General features: G+C 43.3%; 1 protein-coding gene across 29 annotated transcripts in view; it reads left to right on the top strand.

Moving 5' to 3' along the window:
- PHF21A (PHD finger protein 21A) overlaps positions 1 to 25,754 on the top strand; it is a 157,132-nt gene that overhangs the window by 125,473 nt on the left and 5,905 nt on the right. For all 29 annotated transcript variants that reach the window (XM_081154093.1, XM_081154091.1, XM_081154086.1 and 26 more), the window contains 9 exons: positions 3,062 to 3,355; positions 9,602 to 9,700; positions 12,422 to 12,473; positions 13,402 to 13,481; positions 13,924 to 13,984; positions 16,474 to 16,637; positions 22,810 to 22,965; positions 25,070 to 25,145; positions 25,522 to 25,625. In XM_081154093.1, coding sequence (XP_081010219.1) covers positions 3,062 to 3,355; positions 9,602 to 9,700; positions 12,422 to 12,473; positions 13,402 to 13,481; positions 13,924 to 13,984; positions 16,474 to 16,637; positions 22,810 to 22,965; positions 25,070 to 25,145; positions 25,522 to 25,625 — 1,086 coding nt within the window. The remainder of the gene's footprint in view (positions 1 to 3,061; positions 3,356 to 9,601; positions 9,701 to 12,421; positions 12,474 to 13,401; positions 13,482 to 13,923; positions 13,985 to 16,473; positions 16,638 to 22,809; positions 22,966 to 25,069; positions 25,146 to 25,521; positions 25,626 to 25,754) is intronic.

Here is a 25,754-nt window from a genome sequence, read left to right as displayed (position 1 = left end):
ATAAATACCACTTTTTATGTGTTTCCCCGATGTGCTAATGAGAGCAGAAGGAAACAACAGCTAAACTAACCAGTCGAAACCATTCAGTTGTACTCTGGAAAGCAATGGCGTTGAGCATCACACTTAAACACAAAGCCGTGCTGATGCCGATTTAGACCAGGGTCTCCACAGGGAGCTTTCTGTGGAGGCCCAAGCAGCTCAGCTTGCCCGCCTTCTCTTAGAATGTTCTTCAGCAGTTGGACTGAACTCACCGTTCCTGTGGCAGAATGTCGGGATTGCCCCGGTCTGCAACTTGAGGGGAGTTGATTTGCCTGATGGAAAGGCTGGGAATTCCTTTCTGAGGCCCCAGGTTTCAGGCAAAGAGAGAAGGAAAGGAATTTTGTGGTCAGTGACCATAAGTGATTTCCGAACTGCCTGTATGATTTTAATCATTTATCAGATAAATTCTTAATAAAGAATTTATTTGTGTTTCAAAACTGGGACTAAACACTATGGATACGCCAGTTTTCAAGACAGACTTTTCCCTGCCCTCAGAGAGTTTCAGACACATGTATAGGCAATTACACCGTCTGTTATGGGAAGTACAGAGTAGCCTGAGACCACCTGGGGAGGGATGGATACCCAACTCATTCTTAAGGATATTACAGAACATTTCCTTGAATAGTTGACATTCTGAGCCCTGAAATCCTAGTAACGTTAGTCTTAGGTTTTGGGGGAAGAATAAAAATGCTCCAGGCAGAAGGCGAGACAGACACGTTAAGTGGGGGATGGAGAAATGCACGTAAGCGTAAGAAGCCACACAGGATTCGATGTGGCTGTGTACAGTGGGCCACATGGCTGATGTGGGCTAGAGTAAGTGGTGAGGCTGGAGAAGCCCAGTGGCCAGAGCCTGTGGAGCATTATATGCTGTATAGGAGTTTGGGACTTGTCCCAGGAACAGTGGGAGCCATTAAAGCATTTTCAGACAGGTACTTGGCATGGTCAGATTTTTGTTTTAGAAAATTCCTTCTTGCCACTGTGTAGAGAATAGATGAGAGGTGGTCAAGACTGTGGGGAGGAAGTACAGTTAGGATATTGTCTACAATACTGATAGCTGCTATTTAGAGAATATTGCTATGTGCCACTTACTGTGTAGGCACCTCACACCAGTTATCTATTTTAATGCTCACAGCAACCCTATGAGAGTAGGTGTTGCTCTTTTTTAGGTAAGGACTCTAGGTCTTAGTCCATGTTTTTTAAATGGTGGATCATGACTCATTAGTCGGCTGTGAAATCAGTTTAGTGGATTGTAAGCAGAGCTTTTAAATAAAATGAACAAAACATAATAGGAAATACTAGAGTACATAGCACATAAGCATTGTTTCGTGAAGTTTTTATTTTATAGAGATAGAGATACGCATATGCCTGTGTGTGTGTACTGGCTACAGTGTGAAATGTATTTCCTACTATGTGACTATAGCACTCACCATAGGGTCACCTTAAGTTGAGCTAAACATTCAGACTCACAAGATTGTCAAGGGCCACACTTGGCACCAACCTACTTAGAACGATATAGAACAGAAACCAGAACTTGCCAGCTGTTGCTCAGCGTCAGACATTTTCCTTGAGTGCGTATCCCTGTAGTAGCCCATATAGCAGTCTCTGTAGCTGTCCAGGGATAGCTCAGGGGTAGGGCAGTCAGGACAGTGGGAGAGCCACTCTGCATGGAAGCTTTGTGCTTCACAGAACCAGTGTATCTTGTAACAATTCCATAGGCACGGCTTTCAAGGTCCCCTCAATGGACATGCCCAGTTATAAGAGTCACCCCACTTCAGGAAGCCCAAAGTATTTTGTCACATCAAGTATTTATAAATCTCCCCATTCAGATTTGATTTAGCAATAAGGAGTCATTTTTACCATAAGCAATGTTGCCTGGTAACATAGTTGACATTCTTACCTTTATTAGGGTTTCCAGGGGAACAGAGCTAGAGAGTTAACTGAAGGTCAGACTCGAATGCATAAGGGGAAAGGATTTTGCCCATTGGGTCCCAGTTTAGAAAGTTTGGAAAAGACTGGCTTGGAGAGATTAGTTATGTTGCCTAAGGTTATACAGCTAGTAAGTGGTAGAACCAGAATTTGAACCCAGGCAAGGCTGACCCCATGTTTTTAATCACAACTTTCTGCCACTGTTTCAGGAAGCCAAACACCGGGTAAAGTAGTGGCAGTGAGGACAGAAAGGAGGGCATATTTGAGAAGGATTTAGGAAGTAGAGGTGCGGCAGGAAGCATCAGGAATTGTTCTGAAGGTTATTTAGGAAAGGGAAGGCCATTTACTGCGGGATGATTAGAGGAGGAAGGGAAGGTTGGACGAAGAAGTTAGTGAGTTTCAGACGTGTTGACCTGGAACTTCCTGCGAGATTTCCAAGCAGAGATGTCTAACAGGCATTGAGTATGATCCTGAAATTTAGGAAGCGTCTGGTCCTAAGATACAAGTGTGGAAATCTTCAGTACATAAATGGTAATTGAAGCCGTAGGATGGATGAGAGCTCCTAGGAGGAGTGAGGACACTGGGAAGAAAAGGGGTTCCAGGATGAAATCCTGAGATATACTTACGTTTAGTATTGGCCAGAGGAAGAGAAGCCCACAAAGGAGACTGAGAGAAGGGGTGGCCACGATGGGGAGTTAAAAGGCCAGGGATGGGGGTGAACAGAAGCTGTGGATAGGAAGAAATTTAGAATGTGAATTAAGGCCATTGACAGCATTATTACCACACTCTGGGCACAAGTTCTGGGTGGGACCAGTCTCTGAATAGGGCATTTGACCTCAGCCTGAAGAGGCAGCATGGGGTGTGGAATCAGAACAGCTGTGTTCTAGGGTAGCATTTGGACCCTCTAAAGAGCTGATGAGTCTTTTATAAGATTATATACCTTGAGATCTATAGAAATAATAAAACCTAAGTGAATATTAGTTAATATTTCTATTAGATGACGTTTCACATATAATAGTGTGGGAGATCTAATCATTACTTAGACTTACAGGAGTTTCTTTAAGTAATACGATAATTGTTCTCTCTTTCCCCATAGGTTCGACCCAAGCCTGTGGCCCAGAATAACATTCCTATTGCCCCAGCACCTCCTCCCATGCTTGCAGCTCCTCAGCTTATCCAGAGGCCTGTTATGCTGACCAAGTTTACCCCCACGACCCTCCCTACCTCCCAGAATTCCATCCACCCCGTCCGTGTCGTCAATGGGCAGACTGCAACCATAGCCAAAACGTTCCCCATGGCCCAGCTCACCAGCATTGTGATAGCTACTCCAGGGACCAGACTCACTGGACCTCAAACTGTACAGCTTAGCAAGCCAAGCCTTGAAAAACAGGTACAGGCAAGAGGATGCACCTGCTTTGGGCAGTAGCCTTGCCATTGAGGCTCTAAATACATCTTCTCAAGGGCTCTTTATCTCAGCACCGTTGTCAATAACCTGTTGCGTATCATGTGATAATTTATTCAAAATGCAAAAGGGCCGTTCTTACTGAAGAAAGTTAGGTTGCTTTTTCCATTACCCCTTCTAGATGGATTTCCCGTCCTGTGTGAGTGAGCTCCCCCTGCTGGTTCTGAAGCAGAAGTTCACAGATGGGTCTGCTCCCCGGTCAGGAAGCACAGATGAGGCAGAATCAGAAATTGCCGTCTTAGCGTCAGCCCAGCAGGAACCCAGATGAGGACAGGACTGTGAAAGTCAGGAAGAATAAACAACAGAAGGAAAGGGATTTTATCTCAAAGATTTTTCCTGGTTATTACAGATAATGAAGAGCCAAATGAAAAAATTAAAATTTCTAAAAAACATTCTAACTCTAGAGGATACAGGTATTTTATCCCAAATATTGAAGCCTTAGCTGTTCTCTTAAAAACATGAGGCTAGAGAAATACAGGTAACCTCCAAAAATGCTTAAGGGCTCTATGACAGAAAGACTTCTAAAAACAAGAAAAAGGGTTTATAGGCAGTCACTGTAAATTCTATTTAAAGAAAAACCAGTGACGAAAAAGAAGACTTTTACAAAGAAAAGCATCCTCTTTCAAAAAGTTGCTTAAAAAAGTAACTGACCTACTTCTGATTGCTCGGGCTCGAGTTCCCATTCATCTGACAATAGTGTCTGGTGACCCTGACTCTTCTGCTTCTGGACGGCCGACTGTGATTCCAGAGGCCGCCAGATGCAGGATGAGAAGGCACTCGCTGCTGCGGCCGCCTTGGGCAGAGACCCCGCACGTAGGCCGCCCGCTTCGCACCCAGGCAGCTCGGCCCCGCAGCCGCCTTTCCCGAGAGGCCAGGTGCCAAGGGGCTTGTGCTCACACGGCACACGGGAGAGCGCATTTCTGTTTCTGGGGAGCCTACTCACACCCCAGGAAATGCTTTGAGGAACATTCAGAAATAAATTGCACATATTTTAGGTCAGAAGTTTTCAAACTTATCAGCAGAACTTCAGTATTAAAATATTGAATGTGGAATGCTCAAGCTTAGGGGCCTGGGTGGAGGCATGTTTGACGACCATCTGCCCTTGTGTCCTGGAATGGCTCTCACAGTACCTCTGAGGACCCTTAGAGTTCTAAAGAATGTGCTTTCGAAGCACTGTTTTAGATTGCTAAATGTTATTTCTCTTTGACCTCTTTTTTGATAAAGATCTTTTTAGGAGACAAGAATTTTCAGTTTTATCCGATTTTTACATTTGTTGTTTTTTTCTTATTACAAAGATGATACATATTCATTGTTTAAAAATACAGGTTATATTCCTTCACATATTTTCTATGCACACACTAACATTTTTAAAGCAATATGTATATTATTTTGTAACTTACTCTTTTTCTTATTAGAGTTTGAATATCTCTTCATGTTCTGGCCTTATACGTGATAGAGCTTTTAATTATAATATCATAGAAAGGTACCCATGAATTCTTAAAAATAAAAAAATTCTTTTCTAGTGGTAAATTCTGTGGTCCCTCTTCTTGCCCTAATAGAAGAATCCAGTCATTGCTGCTTTAGCTTAGTAGGCTGCCTGGCATAAGTCTCTCACAGGGTACCAAGCTCGGCAAGGGTCACCGGCAAAGATTCTCTTTAGACCAGACTCCGTTCTCAGAATCCTCTTCTGACTTTCCTGTTACCCTTTTCTTTTTCATGTTTCATTTCCAGTATCACATGTACAGCCACTAAGAGATCTCGCAGATGGGCTAAGAGTGAAGCAATGTAAATACAGGGTGGGGCAAATGCGGTTTACAGTTGTGAGTATGCAGAACAGTTTATTCTTGTATTATTATGTATTAATTATTGTAGTGTTTTACATATGAACAGCTGTAAACCGACTTTTGCCTCCCCACCCTGTATGTAGCCATGAAGTACCACCTATAGCCTGCTCATAGAGTTGTCAAAGCCTGTTCCCAACGGTCTCTGTGTGACTAGGCTAGGTGGGTTCCTTTCTGCTTTCTACTGTTCCTTTTGGGTGATAATATTCATTTAATAAAAATATGACCATGTGCCAGCTACTATGCCACACAGGGTGTTTAAATATAGATAAATGAAAGCCTGTAGCCTCCCAGCGCTTAATCTCCAGTGCATTTGGAACAGGCATCGAGGCTCTGCGTTCAGGGGAGGAAGACTGGCAAGTTGTGTAGAGCCTCCCACCTTGGCGTAGGAAAGGGAGAAGACGGTGCCCATGACAGCAGTGGTCTCGCGTCTTCCCCATCAGGCATCATCCAGAGGAGGGGTCCCTTGTCTTAGGCCTTATTAGAAGCCACGTTATTGTGGCTCTGAAAAAATGAGTGGTAGCGTTTAAAGAGCTTTGAGACGGATTACAAACATACTTTAAGGCAGAAAAGTAGACGAATCCAAACTTATATCGCAGCCTCCACTTCACTGCCTTCTATGCCCTTGTCCTGTGCAGCACTCTTAGAAAATGGGGCTGCACACCTGTTGATGGAATGAGATAAAACGTTTCAAGTCCACTAGACTATGTCTGACACAGTTAGTTCTCAACAATTATGGTCATTTCTTATCTACCCCACCCCATCCCTAGCAAGAAAGACCTCTATGTACGCCCCAAGGCTCAGCTACTGAAAAAAATCCCAGGCTTTGTGGGAAAAACTACCAGATTGCTGCACATTCCCCTATTTCCATATATGTCGTACATAGGAACCTACACAATATCCTCTAAAGAAGGGAGTACTTTCAAGATGAGAATATTATCTGATGTGTTATCCTCAAATCCCAGTCTTCCCTCTTAGTAAACTTGAGCTGGTGACTCTTTAATGCTTCTGTTTTAATACTATCATAGGGAAATAGATACAAGTGACCAAATAATGGATTTTGCTTTCCCTTCAAGCCAGATGTACTTAGCCTTAGTTGATGAAACTATTTGGACATTTATTTATTTGCTAGTTCCTGACTTTGATTATTCACAAAGCCAAGTCTCAGAAGATAAATTTGGAGTTACGAGTATAAATGGCTAACTCAGTTCTAGCCCTGTGCAGAGGTTTTGATTTCTGTCTTTATGATACCGAAAAGAACAGGGTTTACCAATTGAGCAGCCATGGGTGCGAAGCAGGAGATACGAATGAGTAAAGCAGGCTGGGCTTCTTCTTTTTCCACTTTCAATGGGAACCTCAGTACAAGAGATATCCCACTTTTATTCTTGACTCCCCTCTGAAATAGTAAGACAAGAGTGATAAAACCGACAATTGGCCTTGGTGTCAAGAAGACAGTAGCAGGTGGAAGAGACTGGTAAACTGCGAAGAAATATCCCCCACCTCCAGGAAGCAGCTACTTCCTGACAATAGCCAATTTTTATCATATGGAAACTTTTTAAAGAAAAGCCAGATGTTTTGAGAAATCACCCAGTTCTTAAAATACTAGTAACTGTTTAAACACCATGTAGGTAAAAAATATCTGCATGGAAGCTTCACCTCTGGATAAGGGTTTATAATCTCAGGTAGAGACCAAACTTTTAGCTCCATCCATTTTTAAATTTTGTTTCCCAACTTAATTTTTTAAATTGAGGTGAAATGCACATCACATAAAATTAACAATGTTGAAGTAAACAATTTTAAGCAAAATGACATGTAATGAAACCAACTTTACCATAGGCTAGTTGATATAATAATCACAGGAACTTGTTTATATCAATTAGTCTACAGTAAAGTTGGTTCAAGTCCCAGTTTTCAAAAACCTATTCGTGACATTAAGTGAGGACTTACTGTGTACATTTTTAGATGTTTTCATCAGATGTCATCTGGAAAGTCAGTCCAGCCTACAGTGGGCAAGGGTCAGCTCTGAACCAGTCCTGGGGGAATCACCCAACAGGTCAAAATACGTAACCGCGGGTTTTTGAGAACAAGGTCCATGTTGCTCCCCTGGCACCAGCAGGTCATACCAGGGACACAGGTTGCCATCCCCAGGTTGCCCAGCTAGGGAATGGGGTTTTATAGGTAGGTAAGGACAAATGCTTTCTTAGTGAAATTTAGCAGCCTCTTTCTTAAGTGTCCCACTAGTTGCAGTAAGTTTTTTATTAGATTCCAGGGTTCTAGAAAGTTGGTTCTGTTTTTGCCAGCTTAATGGTTGCTTCAGTAGGACTGATTCTTAGAGCTCCCTGTTCTGCCGTTTCTGTGGCGTGGCTCCCCCACCCTAAACAGCTTAAAACAACATATATTCTTTCTGTCACACATTTCCTGGGGGTCAGGAATCAGGTTGCATATAAGCTGGGTGGTTCTGGCCCAAGGTCCCTCAGAAGTTTGCATTCAAACTAATTGGTCAGGGCTGCAGTCATCTCACAGGCTCAACTGGGGCTGGAGAATCTACTTCCAAACTCAGTCACATGGCAGCTGGCAGGAGGGTCAGGTCTTCCTCATAGTGCTGTTCACAGCACAGCAGCTGGCCTCCCCCAGAATGAGAGTCCGTGAGAGGAAAATACCTCCCCAGTGTTTGTTTTATTTTTTGTATGCTTTTGGTGTGTTTTATCCAACGCTGAGATAGTTGTACTCTTCTGCATGAGAGAGAAAATTTGGACCCTGGATAAATCCTTAGTGGAGGGGAATTGGTATGTCCTTCCCTGGAGGCATTGCCACTCGCTCCATGCTTTACGCAGCTGTAGAGAGGGGATAAGTGACTTGGAATTCACAGTCTTGGAGTGGAGCTGCAAACCCTTCCAGTTGGCCTTCTGACTCCTGTCCCTCGGCATTAAGAGCGTGATGGAAATAAGCTTTCTGGACACCCAAGACCTTCATTATAAACCACTTTCCCATGTGGTCCCCTGTAGGTGTGTTTGGTGGTTTGTTTTATGGAGTAAGTGTGTGCTTTTTGGTTCAGAAATGTGTGTGATGTGAGAGAGAGGGGACACGAGTGACTCTCCTGGTGGACATATTCCCCACTCAGAAGATCAGCTTCTCTTTAAAATATACCTGCTCTGTGAGGCGCCGAACCGGGCACAAAGGGCTGCAAAGTGTGTAGAACAGTCCCTGCTCTCACAAAGCTCATAGTGCAGAGGAGGAAATATGACAAGACGCTGATTAAAAAGGGGGGCAGCATCTGTACCACAGAACAGATGCTTAAAGTAATATGAGAAGGAAGATATGGAAGCAGCTAGGAAAGAATGTGAAAGATCTTGGTGATTGTGTTAGTTATTCCAGATCTAGTAAAATATTTTACAGCATTATGACTTTTGATGTCCTGCCTGTAGGACCAAATTCTTTCGCTTGCCTCCTTTTCATCAGTAATCAGTTTCATTATCACTTGTTTAATTACTTGTTGCCATACAAAAAGATCATTGGCATCTGCTTTTTTAATTTTGAAAAAGTAATTTAGGTTTGTGTTTAGTTTTATATCCACCGTTCCAGCATCATTTCAGTATCTATAGAGGGCTTTGTAAAATGAACCATCTATTGGGTCATGGTAAGGCAAGCCCCTCTACCAATTTGCTAGCTGCCATTTGTGTTTGAAGATGATTATGCTGCTGGTGCTTCTTTTGTTTGAATGGATGCATCTGGAAGACGAGGTTGCAGGTAATCAGGATGTCAGCCTCTTGCAAGATGACCTTTCCTTGGCAATTGCATCTCTCTAAAGGATGATGCAGGCAGGTTTTAAATATCCCAAGTGAGGGTAGTTCTGCAACTTCTCTTCGATTATGATTAGAAATGTTCTGAAATAGAAGAGTGTGTATGTAAGATATTGTTTTTATATTGTTCAGATCTTAAGCACGCTGTGGACTGGAGCTTGACCCATATGTAACAAGAGTGGGCTTGCTTTTGGATAACTGCCCCTACTTTCTAAAATACATTAAAATCAGAGCAGCGTATGCTTTATCTTTATACATAGGAATTAAACCATGGATTTTTCTTTTTGTATAATTTAAACTATTGTATTTATAGACTCATATTTTCTCTAGCTATACAATTTAACCATTTCATCTGGGGCCTAACATTTTACATTTCTTTTCTTCCAAAATGAAGTCCATATTGCCTCCTTTATTACTATGTCTCCAGTTTGATTATGTTTTCTTTTTCTTGTAGACTATAGCCAAACTATGTTTGTTTTCATTCTTTTAATGAAAAGTGAATTCTGAATTTTTATTTAATTTTCCTCTTGTAGACAATTAAATCTCACACAGAAGCAGATGAGAAACAAACAGAGAGCCGCACCATCACTCCCCCTGCTGCACCCAAACCAAAACGGGAGGAGAACCCTCAGGTAGGTCCAGTGCTCCAAGGATGTAGCTCTGTCTAGGAGGTGTGGCATTTTCTCACACACCAGGAGGGACACTTGCTCCTGAATCACTCTATTTGGCTTTTCTTTTGCTTTCTCACTGTTCCATAATATTATTGCCCAGTCAGGTTGGCCAAGGGCATATAAAGTGTGGCCTTGAGTGTCCCATGAGCTGGCATAGGGCATTTTATACATGTCCCAAATTTGAAATGTAAGATTAGTGATCATCTTCCCAGATAGCCCGTTGCACTCCTAATGATCATTATGCTTTGTCTGTCTCAGCCAACATTTATAAGATGTTCAGTTCACTCAGCGAAGGTCAGTGTTATTTATTACAGTTGCTACATGTGCTTTTTGCTATTGCTATTGTATTGCACCGATTCCCAAATCCCAGGTGAACCAGTAGCTGAAAAGTAGTTCATTGAATAAAAGCAGGGATGAAATTGTTAACACCTTTACCACAATTTAGGATAGAATTCTAAACTTAAATAGCAAACAAGACTCTGGTACAAATGTGGCATGAATTCATATGTCCTTAGACAAGAGAATTTTTAAGTTGGATGATTTTACACAAGCAGCTATAACAGAAAAATCGGGCAGGTAATGCAATGATGAATATCTGATAGTTGGATTTTATTAGACCGGTAATACATTCCCTTCTGTCCTCAGTGCATTCTTTGTGATGAAACCCTGTCAAATAGTGGCATGAAGCTATCAAAGCTACATGTCATTAAAAAACAAACAGTGATGTATTAAGCCAGTGAAGGTTTTCCTAAAACAAGTACAAATTATAATTCTTCCTGATCCAGAATGAGTTAATTTTTAATGTATCTTAAAGGAGCGACCAAAACTTGAACCAAATTGCTGAGAAACTTGTAAAATCATCCATAAAATTAATGTTAAGTATAATGCTTGGAGGGGAAAAAATAGAGCCAGCTATTAGCAGAATTTCCTTATGAAGAGAAATTGAAGGGTACCTTATGCCAGTGGCACAGTGCAGGCAAGCAGGCACCAAGCATGTGTAGCAGCAGATACCTTACCTTCTAGTTGGACAGAGTCACTGCCATAAAGAGAATAAATTGGTTCTTGGCACATGTGTGATACAGAGATGAGACAAAAGTTTTTGACAACTTTTTGTTTTATCACTGAAAATCTGTTGCACAGGAGAGGACTTTTTTCATTTAATAATTCTTTTGTGAGCTCTTGGTCTAGACTGGCAGAGATGCGTTAGATGTAAGTGGCTAAGAAGGGTGCTGTCACCTGATTAAAAGAAAGTGCATCTGAATGTCAGTCTTCACACTGCTTTAACAGAGAGCAGTTGCTAGACAGCCTCCTAACCTTCATTACGTTTTGAAGGAATAGTGAAAATTAGGAATGTAGTTATTTGGCAACCATAAAATGCATGCTATTTCAGTGTGCAGTGCGGAAAATGGGCAGCAAGTCCAAGGCTGCTTTTCCTTGCCAAAGAGCTCTGGGTGTCAGGGGGAGAGGTGCCTACCTAAGTTTGGAATAAGAAATAAAATGAAAACATTTCTCCAGGATTCTGAGATATCAGTAAAGGACATTTCTGTGTTCTCCAGTGGCTTACTCTCAAGGGCTGTATCTTCATAAAACGCTATCTTGAGTAGCGCGATCCTGTCACATCAGGCCAAAATATCATGGTATTTAATTTTGAGGATGAAATGTCAGGATTTTTTAAGCCCGAACTGTGGTATAAATAATTCTACGGGAGTATGTCTCCTAGCAATTGATGCTGTTCTTTATCCATCGACAGAAGAAATTGATGCTGCATTATGTGGCCCATATAGCGGAAAATGAAGACATACTTTCCAGACCACATGCAGCCAAGGAGCAAAACAGGCATCAATCTGTTGCTCTCTCCAACTTGAAGCACCTACTCTTTCAGCTGTGGGGTGCAGTACCCTAATCAGTGTAGTCAGAGAAAAGTCGCTCCAGTTTTTAGGCTCATGTTTGAATGAAAAATCATAGTATTAAGCAAAACACCTGCTATCATTCCTAAAAATCATTTAGCTTTGAGTTAGCATTGTCCAGTCAGTGGTAGTAAAAATGTCAGAAACCCTGACTTGTCATGATAAGTGAAGATCTAGCCATGACAAGTGAACTACTTAGAATTTTGAACTTGTTGTATGGGAGACTCTGCATGTTTTTCGAATATGAAATCCTCTTCTCTCTCAGAAAATTAAAAAAAAAATTTTTTTATTGATTTTTTTAGAGAGTAACGGGGCGAGAAAGAGAAACATCTATGTGAGCATGAAACATCGTCAGCTGCTTTCTGCACACCCCCTACTGGGGACTGAGCCTGAAACCTGGCCGTGTGCCTGACTGGGAATCGAGCCTCTCAGTGCATGGGTGATGCCCAGCCAACTGAGCTACACTGGCCAGGGCTCTAGGGATTAAAAAAAAAACCAAAAAACTTGGGTCACTCAAGATGCTGACTTCTGTCACTGAGGAAGTAAAAGATTTAGCCCTTGCCCTTCTCTTTTGGTCCCTGAGAGACAAGAAAGCAGTGGTGTGGGTCGGTGGCTGTTGAGTGGAGGACGCCCTGCTCTTTTTCACCTGAACCTGGTCTCCTTCAGGCCACCGGCCTGCTGGGCTGGCTTTCTCTAGGAGTCTAACTAGGAGCATGTGATTGACTTTGTGAGAACCCAGACTGAAGCATATTTATCTTTTGTTTCTCTGGCACAGAAACTTGCCTTCATGGTGTCTCTAGGGTTGGTAACACATGACCATCTAGAAGGTAAGCGAAGATATTCATGATGTTGCCTTGTTTCTGGCCCAGAGCTCAGTTCTTCAAAATGGTGTTTGGGTGTATTACTAGAATAGAAGAATGAAACTCAAGTAGAGTATCATTCAGTGTGGACCTTGTTTCCTTTAGAGTAAAAATTACTAATGTTCAGCCCCTCCCCTCCCTGTCATGTACCAATGTAGTCACACTGCTGTCCTGGGCAGACCACCCAGTTGCCTGGAGGGGAACTTTTTTCCCCTGACAGCATGGAGTAGCAAATGTCCCTCTGACTTTGTATGTTTCAATCACTCTTGGTTATCAGAAGCTTTCTTTAAAAAAATATGTTTTTTATTGATTTTAGAGAGAGAGGGAGGGAGAAGAATAGAGAGATAGAAACATCAACCGGCTGCCTCCTGCACGCCCCCTACTGGGGATTGAGCCTGCAACCCGAGAATGTGCCCTCACCGGGAATCGAACCAGTGACCTGGTTAATGAATCAATGCTCAACCACTGAGCCACACCAGCCGGCAGTTATCAGACTCTTAAGAACAGTTACAAAGCTATACCTGTCTTGGTTATATAATTGGAGAATGGTGAACTGTGATTACTCAGTCTAGGTCTGTGGATAAAGTTCATTCACACTATATTGCAGTGATCTAAAAAGAAATCAGGACAGCTTGTTCACAAGTGTTGCCTGCCATTAAGCACTCAGTCACAGAGAGCCACACTGGGACAGCTTGGTCTTGCTTTCTGAGAGGTGAGAGTAGATGGTCCTGTGTATTTGCTCCCAGCAGTGTGCTTGCCTCTGCCGAGGCTGCAGTGAAACAAAGAGACTGGCCCCCACTTCTGATTCGTCATGGGAAAACCAAGTTAAAATGATGAAGTTAAGTTTTTGAGGTTCCCTATACCTCTCTTCTAATTGAAACCTTTTGCTTTCAAGAAATCCAAAGCAAGAGGCAAGAGCGAAAAAGAAGAACCACAGCAAACCCGGTGTACAGCGGAGCGGTCTTTGAGCCAGAGGTATTGCTGGCCGCGCCCGGCCCTTCCCTCACCGCTCCTTTCGCGACGGCCTGTTCAGCGCCTCCCTCTTGAAAACCTGCTTAAGAGCAGTACCCAGATTGTACTTGCCCTGCTTTGTGAAATGATGGATTTTTCTCTGGCTGATCCCATTATTTCATTTTTATTATTCATTGCTTTCCCCTTAGTTTTTTTCTAAGTTTGAACAGATACAAACCTTCCTTAAAAATTTAACTCATCCAGGCTTCAGCACAACTGTCATCTGAAGCAGAGGCAGATCTCCCTGGAATATATATAATAAAACATGTTAGCACTGAGACCTGGGGGTGACCGGCACTAGCTGGTTGGCATGCTGACAGGCGTGCTGTGCTTGGTCTTTAGCTTTGCCAGTATTAGGGGTAACCATGTATCCAACCAGTGACATTTCCTCCTCCGCTCCTCCCAGCGTAAGAAGAGCGCGGTCACGTACCTGAACAGCACCATGCACCCTGGGACCCGGAAGAGAGGTGAGCACCTTTCTCTCCCTCCTTGCTGTTGCCTTCACTTTCTGTGTTGTGTTTCTTCCCTCTCCCCTTGAAAATAGTTTTGTTGTTGTTCTCTGAGAATGGGGGAAAAGAGAGTGCGATTTCCTATTAGAGTTCTGTATACTGAGTGGAAAGCTGCCTTTCCTGGGATTCCAGCAAAGCTGACTCGGGAATGACTTCATGCAGCATTTCTGCCCCCAGCCCACCAGGCCGTCCCTGAGTACAGCACAGTGAACAGAACAGTGTGTAAAAGGAGGCCTGTTAGCATCACTGAGCGGAACAGAGTGTCGCTGTTGCCAAGGTGCTCTTAGTGGTGCCTAAGTCATCCTGCTGCCAGCGAGACTAGAGCAGCACTTGTAAGTCTCCATGAGCCGCAGACTTGCCAGGAAGGAGAGAGTAGCCACACCGAAAACTTAGAATCCATGAGAAGAAAGGTCACTGTCAAAACAGGCCTCCGAAAGCAGAAATTCCTAAAGAGCTTCATCCCCATATTTTAGACCTCCCCAGGGAAGGCATTCCCCCTCCCTCGTAGGGCAGAGACACGGCAGCAGCAGCTCTCACTGTGCAGGTCTAAATAGGTCTTAATAGCTCAGAGTTTGAGCTCATAAACAAGGTTCTGAAATCGTTCTTTGATGTCAGTAATACATCCCAAGGTCCCTTTCTCCACATGATAATGTGTCCCTGAATTACAGTTCCAGGCTAGAAAGGTTGCCGAGTGAGTGGAGTAGCATACTAATTTTTGCGTATGCACACACAATCTCAGAGCTAGAGGAAGCGTAGGAGGTCACCCTGACCCTCTGTCTGCCGTAGGGAGGGCTGCAACTGCACCACTACCACCTCTGCCCCCAAAGAGGTAGCGTACCCACCCTGAGTGACCCAATTTCATGCTGCCTCAGCCCCGTCCTTCAAGTGGTCAGAAATATTTAGATGAGAAATCCGAAGCCATTGCTTCATATCAGTTCCTGGGCCACAATAATCAGTGTCATGGGTTATTTTTTGTTGTTTTGTTTTCGGCAATTTTTAGTAACCTCTGACACAGTTCTCAGAAAGGAACCCCCAGCCAAAAGCTACAGTTAATTGGCCTGCTGGTGGGCTGTATCTGCTAAAAGGACAGGGGTTAAATGAGCCAGAAAGACCTTGGCACCTCTTGCCAAGGTCAGAGGATGAAAGCCTGCACTCACAATGCCTAGGATATGCCTTCCGTGGGTAAACAAAGAGCATTCATCTTCCACTTCTCCTCCTTGCAGCACTAAATTCCCCAGAAAGACACACCAGTACGATCTGTCTTTGTACTGCAGACATTCCCAGTTTAACACAGACAGGTAATGTTTGTGTTATGTCTGACAGTATCAGGACTCCTGCGCATAATTTTGATATAAATTATAACTCTTGGCAAGGTCATGATTCTGCGTACCATTGCCAGTGTTCGTAGGCAGTTGTGTGCCTCTCTGGCTCTTTATTTTCCTGTGGTGTTCTAGGCATACACTGTTCACTCACAGCTTAGAAGCTATGACCCTGGCCTAAGAAGACAAGGACCCTGACGTAGACATATCAGGCAGGAGTGGTTAGCCTGGACTTTCCACACCCATTCGGGTTCATTTATAGATCCTCTGTAGCCATGAGGTTTGGTTCAGAATACCCTTGCTCACATCAGATCCCTCAGTTAGCTGTGTTGCTGATCACTGCCTTCCTGAGACTTTGGACCAGCCCCATTTCTCAGACACATGGTTCACCAGGATGTGATAGAAAGCAGGGAGACAATCCTCCATCAACTGGGGAGGACCCCTGAGCCCAGACCTCCTTAAATTCACATTTAAGCTCAGGACATCGTTTTAGCTCTTAGGTTCCAGCTACTCCTGGAACATATCTCTCAGTAGCTCTACCAGCAAGAGGTAAGAATGGTTGACTTGAATTTAGTCTCCTTACTTCACCTTTCCCCACCCTATAGGCAGTGAAATGACCAAAATATAGGCAGGAGACAACAGGAAAAGCAGAAATCCCAAATAAATCCACTTGTGGGAACTGAGAATCATTAATATTATTGTAAGAGTAATGGTTGCAGAGAAACATTAGAGAACATGCAAAAGATATGGGGAAATAAAGCAAATTCTTATTCCTGGCCATGGCTGCCAGCGAGCTTTGGTTCTCGCCTGGGAAACCTGATTGTCATAGACCAGGAATGGCACTGTTACTGCCAAGCAAGGCCCTTTAACACGACCCAGCGCCTCCTGTCTTCTCCAAGTTCTCTCTTCTCCTCCCTTCTTGTGAGACTCAGGCAGTTGTTTCTAATGACATTTAAGTCTTTGCTTCTCTCCCTGTCTCTGGGACTGTTGTATTAACCTCCTGTCTGCTACCTCGCTTCCTTTTCCATGCTAGCCAATGAGGAACACTGGCCAAAGGTATGTAAGATCATTTTCCCCCTTTCTTTCCCTCCCCCCTTTTCCCCTTTTGTTCCCTCTCTTGGTATATAGGTCGTCCTCCAAAATACAATGCAGTGCTGGGGTTTGGAGCCCTTACCCCAACATCCCCCCCATCCAGTCATCCTGACTCCCCTGAAAATGAAAAGACAGAGACCACATTCACTTTCCCTGCACCTGTTCAGCCTGTGTCCCTGCCCAGCCCCACCTCCACAGACGTAAGTAACATGGGAAAAGCTCACTGTCTCTCTGAGACCTTCAGTCGGGGAAACATTGTCCTGTGTTGTCTCTTACCAGCTGCATCTCCCCGACTAGCCCTGGAACACAGTGATCCCTGCAGGACACTATGCTGGAAAGGCAGCTTTCTGCTGGGGCCCCTTGTTTCCTAATCTGGATTTGATGTGCTGTGAATGAGTTCTCAGGAAGGGGGACGGGGTGGGAAGTCAGCTCGTGTCACTGAAAAGCATGCAGGTTTCTGTCATCAGTGTTTTGGAGGTGGGGAAAATGGACAAGGTGTATGTTCCCCTAGCAGTTGTTAGCTGCTTCAAGTAGAATTCAGGAAGTGGAAAACTTTTCTCTCAAGCAGCCGTATTCAGCAGTCGGTTAGAAACAGGTTCTAGAAAAAGTGCCAAATACTCAATAGTCCTTCACCCAGAAACTACAGGAGTGTCACCTAGTGCCCTGAGTTTTTAAATGAGCATTTAAAAAGCAGTGAATTCACACAACAAATACATATTGAGCACTACCCTGTGGAGCAAGCACTGTCCTTGAGGCTGAGGACAGAACAGGGAACTAAACCAGCTCCTTGCCCTGAAGGAGCTCATGTTGCATGGTGAGGGGCAGGTGACAAGCAGGTGAACACATAACGGGTCAGGGAGTGAGAAGTGCTGTGAACAAAGTGAGACGGGTAAGGGGCGTAAAGAGTTGTGGCAGGAGGGTGCTCTTTTATGAAGATTGCTGAGAGAAAGCCTCTCTGATGGGAAGGGGAGTTCATGGGGGGAAGAGCACCCTGTGAAGAGGGAGCAGCAACGCAAAAGCCCTGAGGTAGAAGCATACACTCGTGGAAGAAAAAGGTCAAGTGGGGCTGGAGCAGGTGAGTGGTGGGAGACGAGGCCCCAGAGGTGGCAGCGTCGGCTGTGGAGAGCCTGGTGGCTTTTACTCTGAATGAAATAGGACACATAGAGGGTTTTGAGTAGAAGTGTGATATAATTTTTTAACTTTATTTTGAAAATTTTTAAACCTATAGAAAAGTTGCAGTAACAATACAAGGAACAAATGTCTGCCCTTCACCTAGATTGACCAGTTATTTTCATTTTGCCACATATGCTTCTCCCTCCTACACGTGCGCTCGCATACACATATACACACACATATACACACACACACACATATACATATATATACACACACACATATACAAACACATACACACACATATATACACACACATACACACATATACATATATATACACACACATATACAAACACATACACACATATACATATATATATACACACACATATACAAACACATACACACATATACATATATATACACACACACATATACACACATATACAAACACACACATATACATATATATACACACACACATACACACATACAAACATACACACATATACATATATATATACATATACACACATATACAAACACATACACACACATACATATATATACACACATATACAAACACATACACACATACACACATATACATATATACACACACACATATACAAACATACACACATATACATACACATATACATATATATACACACTTTTTTTTTTAATTCTCACCCAAGGATATGTTTTTTTAGAGAGGGGGAGAGAGAGAGAGAGAGAGAGAGAGAGAGAGAAATATGTGAGAGAAAAACATCAATTGGTTGCCTCCCATACACACCCTGACTGGGAATTGAACCCACAACCTTTTGGTGTGTGCGATGACACTCCAACCAACTGAGCCACCCAACTAGGGCCACAGTTTTTTTTGCTGAACTAGTTAAGAAGAAATTGCAGACATCATGAATCTTCACCCCAAATTCTTCAGTTTATATCTCCTAAGAATAAAGATATTCTCTGATATAGTCACAATACAGGTATCAAATTGAGGAAATTGAATATTGATAAAATGTTATTATGCAATACACAGTTCATATTCAGCTTTCTCCATTTGTCTCAATATTGCCTTAGCAGCACTTTTTTTTTCTGCTCCAGGATCCAATTCAAGATCACTCTTGACATTTATTGTCTCTTAGTCTCCTTACTCTGGAGCAGCTTCTCAGCCTTTGTCTTGTATGACATTGATATTCTTAAAAAAGCCAGCTGCTATGTAGAGTGCCCCTCCATTTGGATGATCGGATTGTTTCCTCAAGAACAGATGCGAGTATGCATTTTTGTAGGGACACTAAAAAAGTGGTGAGCCCTTAGTGCATCACAGCAGGAGGCAGGTGTTGTCAGTCTGTCCTGTTGTTGGTGATGCTGACTTTCATCTTCTAAAATAGATCACATCAGATGTCTCCACTTGTAAAGGCGCCTATTTCCTCTGGTGGAGACAGCTTTGAGTCTGTGTAAATATCCAGTTCTCCAGCAAACTGTTGCCCGGTGGATTTAGCATCTTTTGCTGGTTCTTGCCTGCATTTATTATTTTAAGGTGTTTGCAAAATCAAGTTGGATTTTAAAAGGATTGCTATGTGTGAAGTATGGAGAAGAGACTGGGAAGATAGGATGGGAGCAGGGAGACCAGCAAGGAGGCTGTTGCATCATCCCAGCAAGAGCCAATGCTAGCTTGGCCTAATAGGACAGAAGGAGAGGTGGAGAAAAGTGATCGATCCACATCTATTTTGAAAAGCCAGCAGGATTAGATAATGGGATATGAGAAAAAGAACAGTCAAAGGTGAATCCAAAGTTTTTGGCCTAAACAGCTAGAAGGCTGAAGCTGCCATTTACTGTAGATGACCAGGGGAGAGGTTTGGCATGTCCCATTTCTCTTGTGAATTACAGAGCTTGTCTTTAGGATCAGCTTCAGGTAAAATATCCCTTGAATTTGCAGGCTCTTAGTATTCTAAGGTCTGTCCCTCTCCAAAGAGCAAAACAATACCATCTGCACATTCTGAATTAAAAGTTTCAGAAATAACAAAGGAAGTGTCGTCTTTGGAGACCAGGGTCATAGAAGAGCTGTTTTCTGACAGGTTTCCTTTCTTCAGCATAGTTGGTGGTCCAGCTTTCCTGACTTTTGGCATAAGTCATTGATTCAAGTTTTCTCCTGTTAACTAGTACCAGGAGTCCCTGTTAGAACCTAGTTTGGTGGTACCAAAGATTGTCCCAATGTTTTCTCAGTTAAAGCATTGCCACGGGATAGACAGCTCGGAGCTTCTTGGTAGGGCTGTCCCCCAGGGTGGTGCACAGTGCTGGGAAAAGGTGATTTTGTGGTTCTGCATGTGAGTCTCTCTTAAACAGTGTTGTTTTTATTTTTGTGATTTTGGGCTGAGGGGCTTTATAAAATGGTTTTCTTGAAAGGATCCATACAGATCTAATCACAGACTAAAAGCTTCTGCCAGGTTTTGTTTTAAAATACAAACACTGTTCTTTTTAGAAATTGAAAGGTAAAAGGAAGCTTTTCTAAAACCACTAAATGTGTTGATAACTTCCTAGGTTAAACCTAGTGCAGTGGGTTGTGGTTGTTTTTTAAGATAATTGACTTCTACTTTTACAGTATCTCAGTGGCAGTTATTAAAATCGACACACAGGGCTGTATATTAGCTCCTGGGTGTCATGAGCCCCAACAACATTAATTAAACAATAACAGTTGAGAGGCAGGTATTTCCTGGAGATCAGTACCATCTAGAAGGAACTTAGTGATACAAGACACCGCCAGGCACTAATCTCAGGATGTACCTTGTTACCACTATCATCATTTTTATGAGAAGGAAAGATGAGTTGACATAGTTATACAATTTTTTTAGCAAATGATGAAGTCGCAGTTGATACAACCAGGGTGTTTCTAAAAATCGTCTGTCCTCAGCTCCTAGCAAAGAATCATGGGTCAGCCGTCTTTCAGCTTATGTTTGGTTTATGGTAATAATTTGGTCAGTCGCCAGGGCCTAAGCTTTTTGACTTGGGGCAGCACCTCGTGGGGCTTCCTCTGTTCTGTTTTAAGCAAAGAACCAATTCTCTGTGGATGAGATACATGTCTTATGATTTCATATTTATTTCTGTGGCCAGTAGTTCTCAAGTATGGCCTTTGGGAGTCCCTGAGACTCTTTCGTGGGGTCCATAAAATCAAAACTATTTTTATTAAAACATTCTTTTCCAGTTTCATTCTCATTCCCTCAAGAGTGAACAGTGGAGTTTTCTAGATATTACATGACGTGATGATGTCATCACTCTAATGGCTAATGGGTAGTGCACCTGTGTGTTCTGGGGTTTTAAATTTTTTCAATATACTATTTTTATAACTTCCTGTGATTCTATAATTATTTCAAAACTAAAAAATTTTAAAACTAATACAGTAACCATCATTATATTAACTCCCATAAACAGAAGCTCTTTGAGGCCCTTAGTAATTCTGAGAGTCTAATGGGGTCCTGACACCAAAAGAGATCAGGAGCTGCTGCTACGGGCTGTGTAGAGAGGAGATTTTTCCCGTGGCAGCTTGAAAGAAACAAATAACTAATTTTACGTGCTCTCCACCTTCCACTTCATGCGCCCCTTACTCAGGAGCGAAGGAAAGTGAGCGGAGCCCCACCCAGCACATTCCTCGCAGTGAAGCGTCCAGCTTGTCTCCCGTCCTTCACGCCTAATTCTGTCTGTGGTTCGTGTAAATCTCTCTGAACCCCTAAAATTTTATGCACTTCATAAAGACGCAGACTTACAACGTGAGGCAAGGTCCAGGAAAGACTAGCTCTCTAGAGAAGAGCACCCCTCAGCCCGATTTCAAGAATGAAAGAAGATAGTCACCGTCCGTCGAGGGATGGAACTAAACTACCTCTTTCAGGGCCTGGAAGTTGAAGTGTTTGTTGGGCTGCATTCTCATGCAGTAGTTTTGCACATGTACTGAGTATCTTTTTTACTGCCCAGGTAACATTTTCTTACTCAGAAAGGTTAAAATCCCTCCACACTCTGATTATCTTATAACTTTTCCAGCTGCTGGAAACCCTGGTGAATGACAGAGAAAGTCTCCTTTCCTAGAGAGAGAAATCGCAGGTGTGGGCAGGCAGGTTCCTTCAGGTGGTTGAGGGGTTATATCATGGAAAGGCGGCATTGAGCATTGCCCTCTGTATCACTGCGTCCTGTACCTAGTTCCTGAATTAGGCCTTTGGGCAGAATAGCCTAGAAATCTAAAACAACAAATTGGAAGCGAAAGAGGCCTGGTCCAAGCTGTGACACTGCCTTTGCTGGCTTACCTCCGACACATCCCTTCAGCCTTCCCTTCCCTGGTGTCTGTCAGCAGCATTGATCCTGTTCAGAGAACAGGTCAGGGACTGACTTGCTGGAAATACCTCTTTAACAACCCCCCCCCCCAGTGTTTTCCTCTCCAAATTTTAAGTAGATCCACTTTTTTTTTTCTTTTTTTTTTCTGATGGTGCTTTCTGTTCAGGGGGCTCCAGCAGACCTACCTGGGCACTAAAACTCACTGATGGGGGCGGGGAGCCAGGCAGAGCACACAGAGGTGCCCTTCCCTCACCTGGCGAAGTATTTCCCAGGGAGGAGTATAGCCTCCAGGAATAGAATGGTCCATTGAACAGCAAATGCCAAATACTGGTTTTAAGAGAGAACATTGTCAGCTGTTGTTCTGGCTTTTAAGGTCTTCATATCAGAAAGCTCAGTTTAATGAGTGTAATTGGCTCCTGACTTAATCTTTTCCCATTTGAACTTTCGCTATATTTTTTCTCCCTGAACAAGCAGGAGTTTTAGTAAAATTCCACTTCTCGTCTGTTGTCCTTCCCTGTCCTTCTAAATTATCTCCAGAAATGATAGGTAATGAGAATTGTTTGTATCATTGTTTTTAGAACTTTGATGAACGGATTTCAGTGTCTTTAAACTTTCTGATAATGCGTTAGCCTCTACCAAAACAATAAATGCTGAGCTGTCACCTGTGAAGTTAATTTTGACCTGGATGACTATAGAGCTTTCCTGTGAAGTCTGCTTTAAAACTAAAAGTACTTCCCCTGGCCAGGGGACCTCAGCTGTACAGGGCAGGAGGGGGCTGTGCCACCAGTACTCTTCTTGAATACTATGGTAACATGTCAGAGGAAGCACAGCTGACTGTCCTAAAACATTTATACATATCCAGAATGTGCATATTTAACATTCACATTTTACCTTTTGTCCTTTCTCTTACCTTTCTTCTCAATTTCATAGGGTGATATCCATGAGGATTTTTGCAGTGTGTGCAGAAAAAGTGGTCAGTTGCTGATGTGTGACACGTGTTCCCGTGTGTATCATCTGGACTGCTTAGACCCTCCTCTGAAAACGATTCCCAAGGGCATGTGGATCTGTCCCAGATGTCAGGACCAGGTACAGTGGGGAGTCAGACAGGGGATGGGGCCAAGGAGGAACAAGACACATGGCCAGGAGGACTTCCTTTCCCCTCTAATCTGGGGAAATGGCAGAGTCCCTTTCCTTCCCCGGTAGTTCTCCAGGCCACACCTGCCCTGTTCATGGCACAGCACTCACCCACACAGCATCCTTCCCCTCTGAGGTTTTCTGTCACATTCATGAGGCAGTGACTCTCTGTGCAGGTAGAGACCCCCTAGCTGCTTCCCTTTATTTGAAATGACTTATTAGCATGCCCTTTAAAAGCCCATAAGACTTTCTGCCTCATTCTCTAAGAATGGTTCCAAACCCAGTATATGATTTTGAAACTCTTTTTTGAAAATAAAATTCTTAAATGAAAGTGCTCAATTAATTGTTTCATTCAAAGAACAACAGTTTCACTTTTAACCTATGTTGTCATCAGGATCAGAGAACTAACTGTAAAGTGGTATCTTAATATTTCATGGACTTGAAAGGCAAACACAGAATCATTCACTGCTTAACGACAGGGATACATTCTGAGAAGTGTGTCATTAGGTGATTTTTGTCATGAGAACATCCTAGGGTGCACTTACACAAACCCAGGCGGTAGAGCCTACTACACACCTAGGCCGTGTGACCGTGTAGCCTACTGCTCCTAGGTCGCCGGCCCCTACAGCATGTTACTGTAGAAAACAGCACGATATTAAATCAAGCACCAGAGGAAACGATGCAATCAAGAGATGCACAGTACTGCTTCACGGCAAACTTCTTGATTTTAATAAACAGAACTCTATACTCTAAAATAAAAAGTATAGCCCTGGCCAGTTTTCTCAGTGGTTAGAGCGTCAGCTTGTGGAGTGGAGGGTTCCAGGTTTGATTCCAGCCAAGGGCACGCACCTCGGTTGCAGGCTCAGCCCGAGGCCCCGGTCAGGGTGTGTGCGGGAGGCAACCGATCGATGTGTCTCTCTCACATCAATCTGTCTGTCTCTCTCCCTTCCTTCCACTCTCTCTGAAAAAGCAATGGAAAAAATATCCTTGGGTAAGGATTAAAAAATAATAAAGTAAAAAGTATAGTATAGCAAATACATAAACCAGTAACATAGTCATCTGTTATCATAGTCAAGTATTGTGGACTGTGTGTAAGTACATGTGCTGCACTTTTGTATGGCTGGCAGTGCAGTAGGTTTGTTAAACCAACACCACCATGAACACGTGAGCAGTGTGCGTTCTACGATGTCACCAGGCGATAGGAATTTTTTGGCTTCATTATAATCTTACGGGACACTGTAGTATATGTGGTCTGTCATTAGCCGAAGCGTTGTATGGCACATGACACTATGATTAACTGTCCCAGCTCCTTCCCTCCTTCTCTGCTTAGTCTCTGATTTCTTTTTCTCAGCTATCCATGTATCTTAATGTTTTTATTATAAGCGGTCTCAAGTCTTTTTCGGAAGTAGGCAAAGTATAAATAATAAATAAATAAGGTCAGTAGCTCAGCAGGATCCGGATCCTGCTCAGTTCTTTGGAATCCTGATTTGAGAGAATTCTGGTGTCCCCGTTAACCTCGCTCCTCCCGTGTCTCCCCGATGCAGTTAGTAGAGGCAGTTCGCTCCGCGTCCTCTTCCAGGTGCTGCTCTGCGACCCGCTGACCATTTTCCGCACGGGCTCTAGGTTACACTGTAGTATCAGAGCTGAGACTTCATTTCCCGGGTCAGGCTGTCTGTGAGGGACATAAAGCTAAAGCTGAGACAGGCGGCCCAGGTCAGGTCAGGGAGGAAACCGCCAGTGGCTGCACCATATTGCGCGCTTGCAGCTTATAGTTCTGGCTGTGGGGAGTTGTCGGGGGCATGCAGCATGTATGCAAAGGGAGGAATGCCCAGGCTCCTTCTGTCGGGGCTCGGGTAGCTTGGCTTTGTGCCTCATTCTCTCAGGCTGATATCTGGAACTTCATAGTCCAGAAACTATAGACCAGTGTTTCGCAGCACTGCCATCATCCTTCCTGGATTTCTGTCTGCCGGTAGCTCCAGACACTCTTGCTTGTCATTACCCAGGGGGGCTGTATTTATACCTCCTTCTCAAGGTAAAATTCTAAAAATCTTTTCAGATGCTAAAGAAGGAAGAAGCAATCCCATGGCCTGGAACGTTAGCAATTGTTCATTCCTATATCGCCTACAAAGCAGGTAGGTAATCACTCGTGCACCCTTTTGTGATCTTCCCTTGTTTAAGAAAAACTACTGGAAGAAAGTATTTGCTTTGTTTCCAAAAGGAAATTTAAAGTTAAAAACGAAGAGCTTTTAGTGAATGATGGGGGAAGTTGTAACACTTTCTTGGGGAGGAAGAGTGAGAGGTCGATCTCGTTCATGCAAAGCTGGGCCGGAGCCGCTGACGTTTCTTTCACGTGTCTGTACACAGAAAGGGGCAGGGGCAGGTGGGCAGGTTTTGTGCACTGGCCCTGGGGCTCGGGAGCTTTGGGGAAAGTGTTCTTCTTTGGCAAGCATTCTGAACACAGTGGCCCTTTCAAAGAATTTATTGTTAAAAACAGTTCCTTGTTTTCAGCAAAAGAAGAAGAAAAACAGAAGTTACTTAAATGGAGTTCAGATTTAAAACAGGAACGAGAACAACTAGAACAGAAGGTGAAACAGCTCAGCAATTCTATAAGTGTAAGTAAACCTCACACCTTCAGTGATGAATGCAGAGGTACAGGACTTTCCATGTACGTAACAGTTCATGGGGCTCCCAAGGGCCAATTCAGATCCTTTAGCTTATTAACACAACTAACTTGGGCAGAT

The sequence above is a fragment of the Miniopterus schreibersii genome, assembly GCF_964146895.1.
Source record: "Miniopterus schreibersii genome assembly, chromosome: 12".
Lineage (NCBI taxonomy): Eukaryota > Metazoa > Chordata > Mammalia > Chiroptera > Miniopteridae > Miniopterus > Miniopterus schreibersii.
The sequence above is the reverse complement of the archived record's forward strand: the minus strand, read 5'-3'. Positions and strand labels throughout refer to the sequence as shown.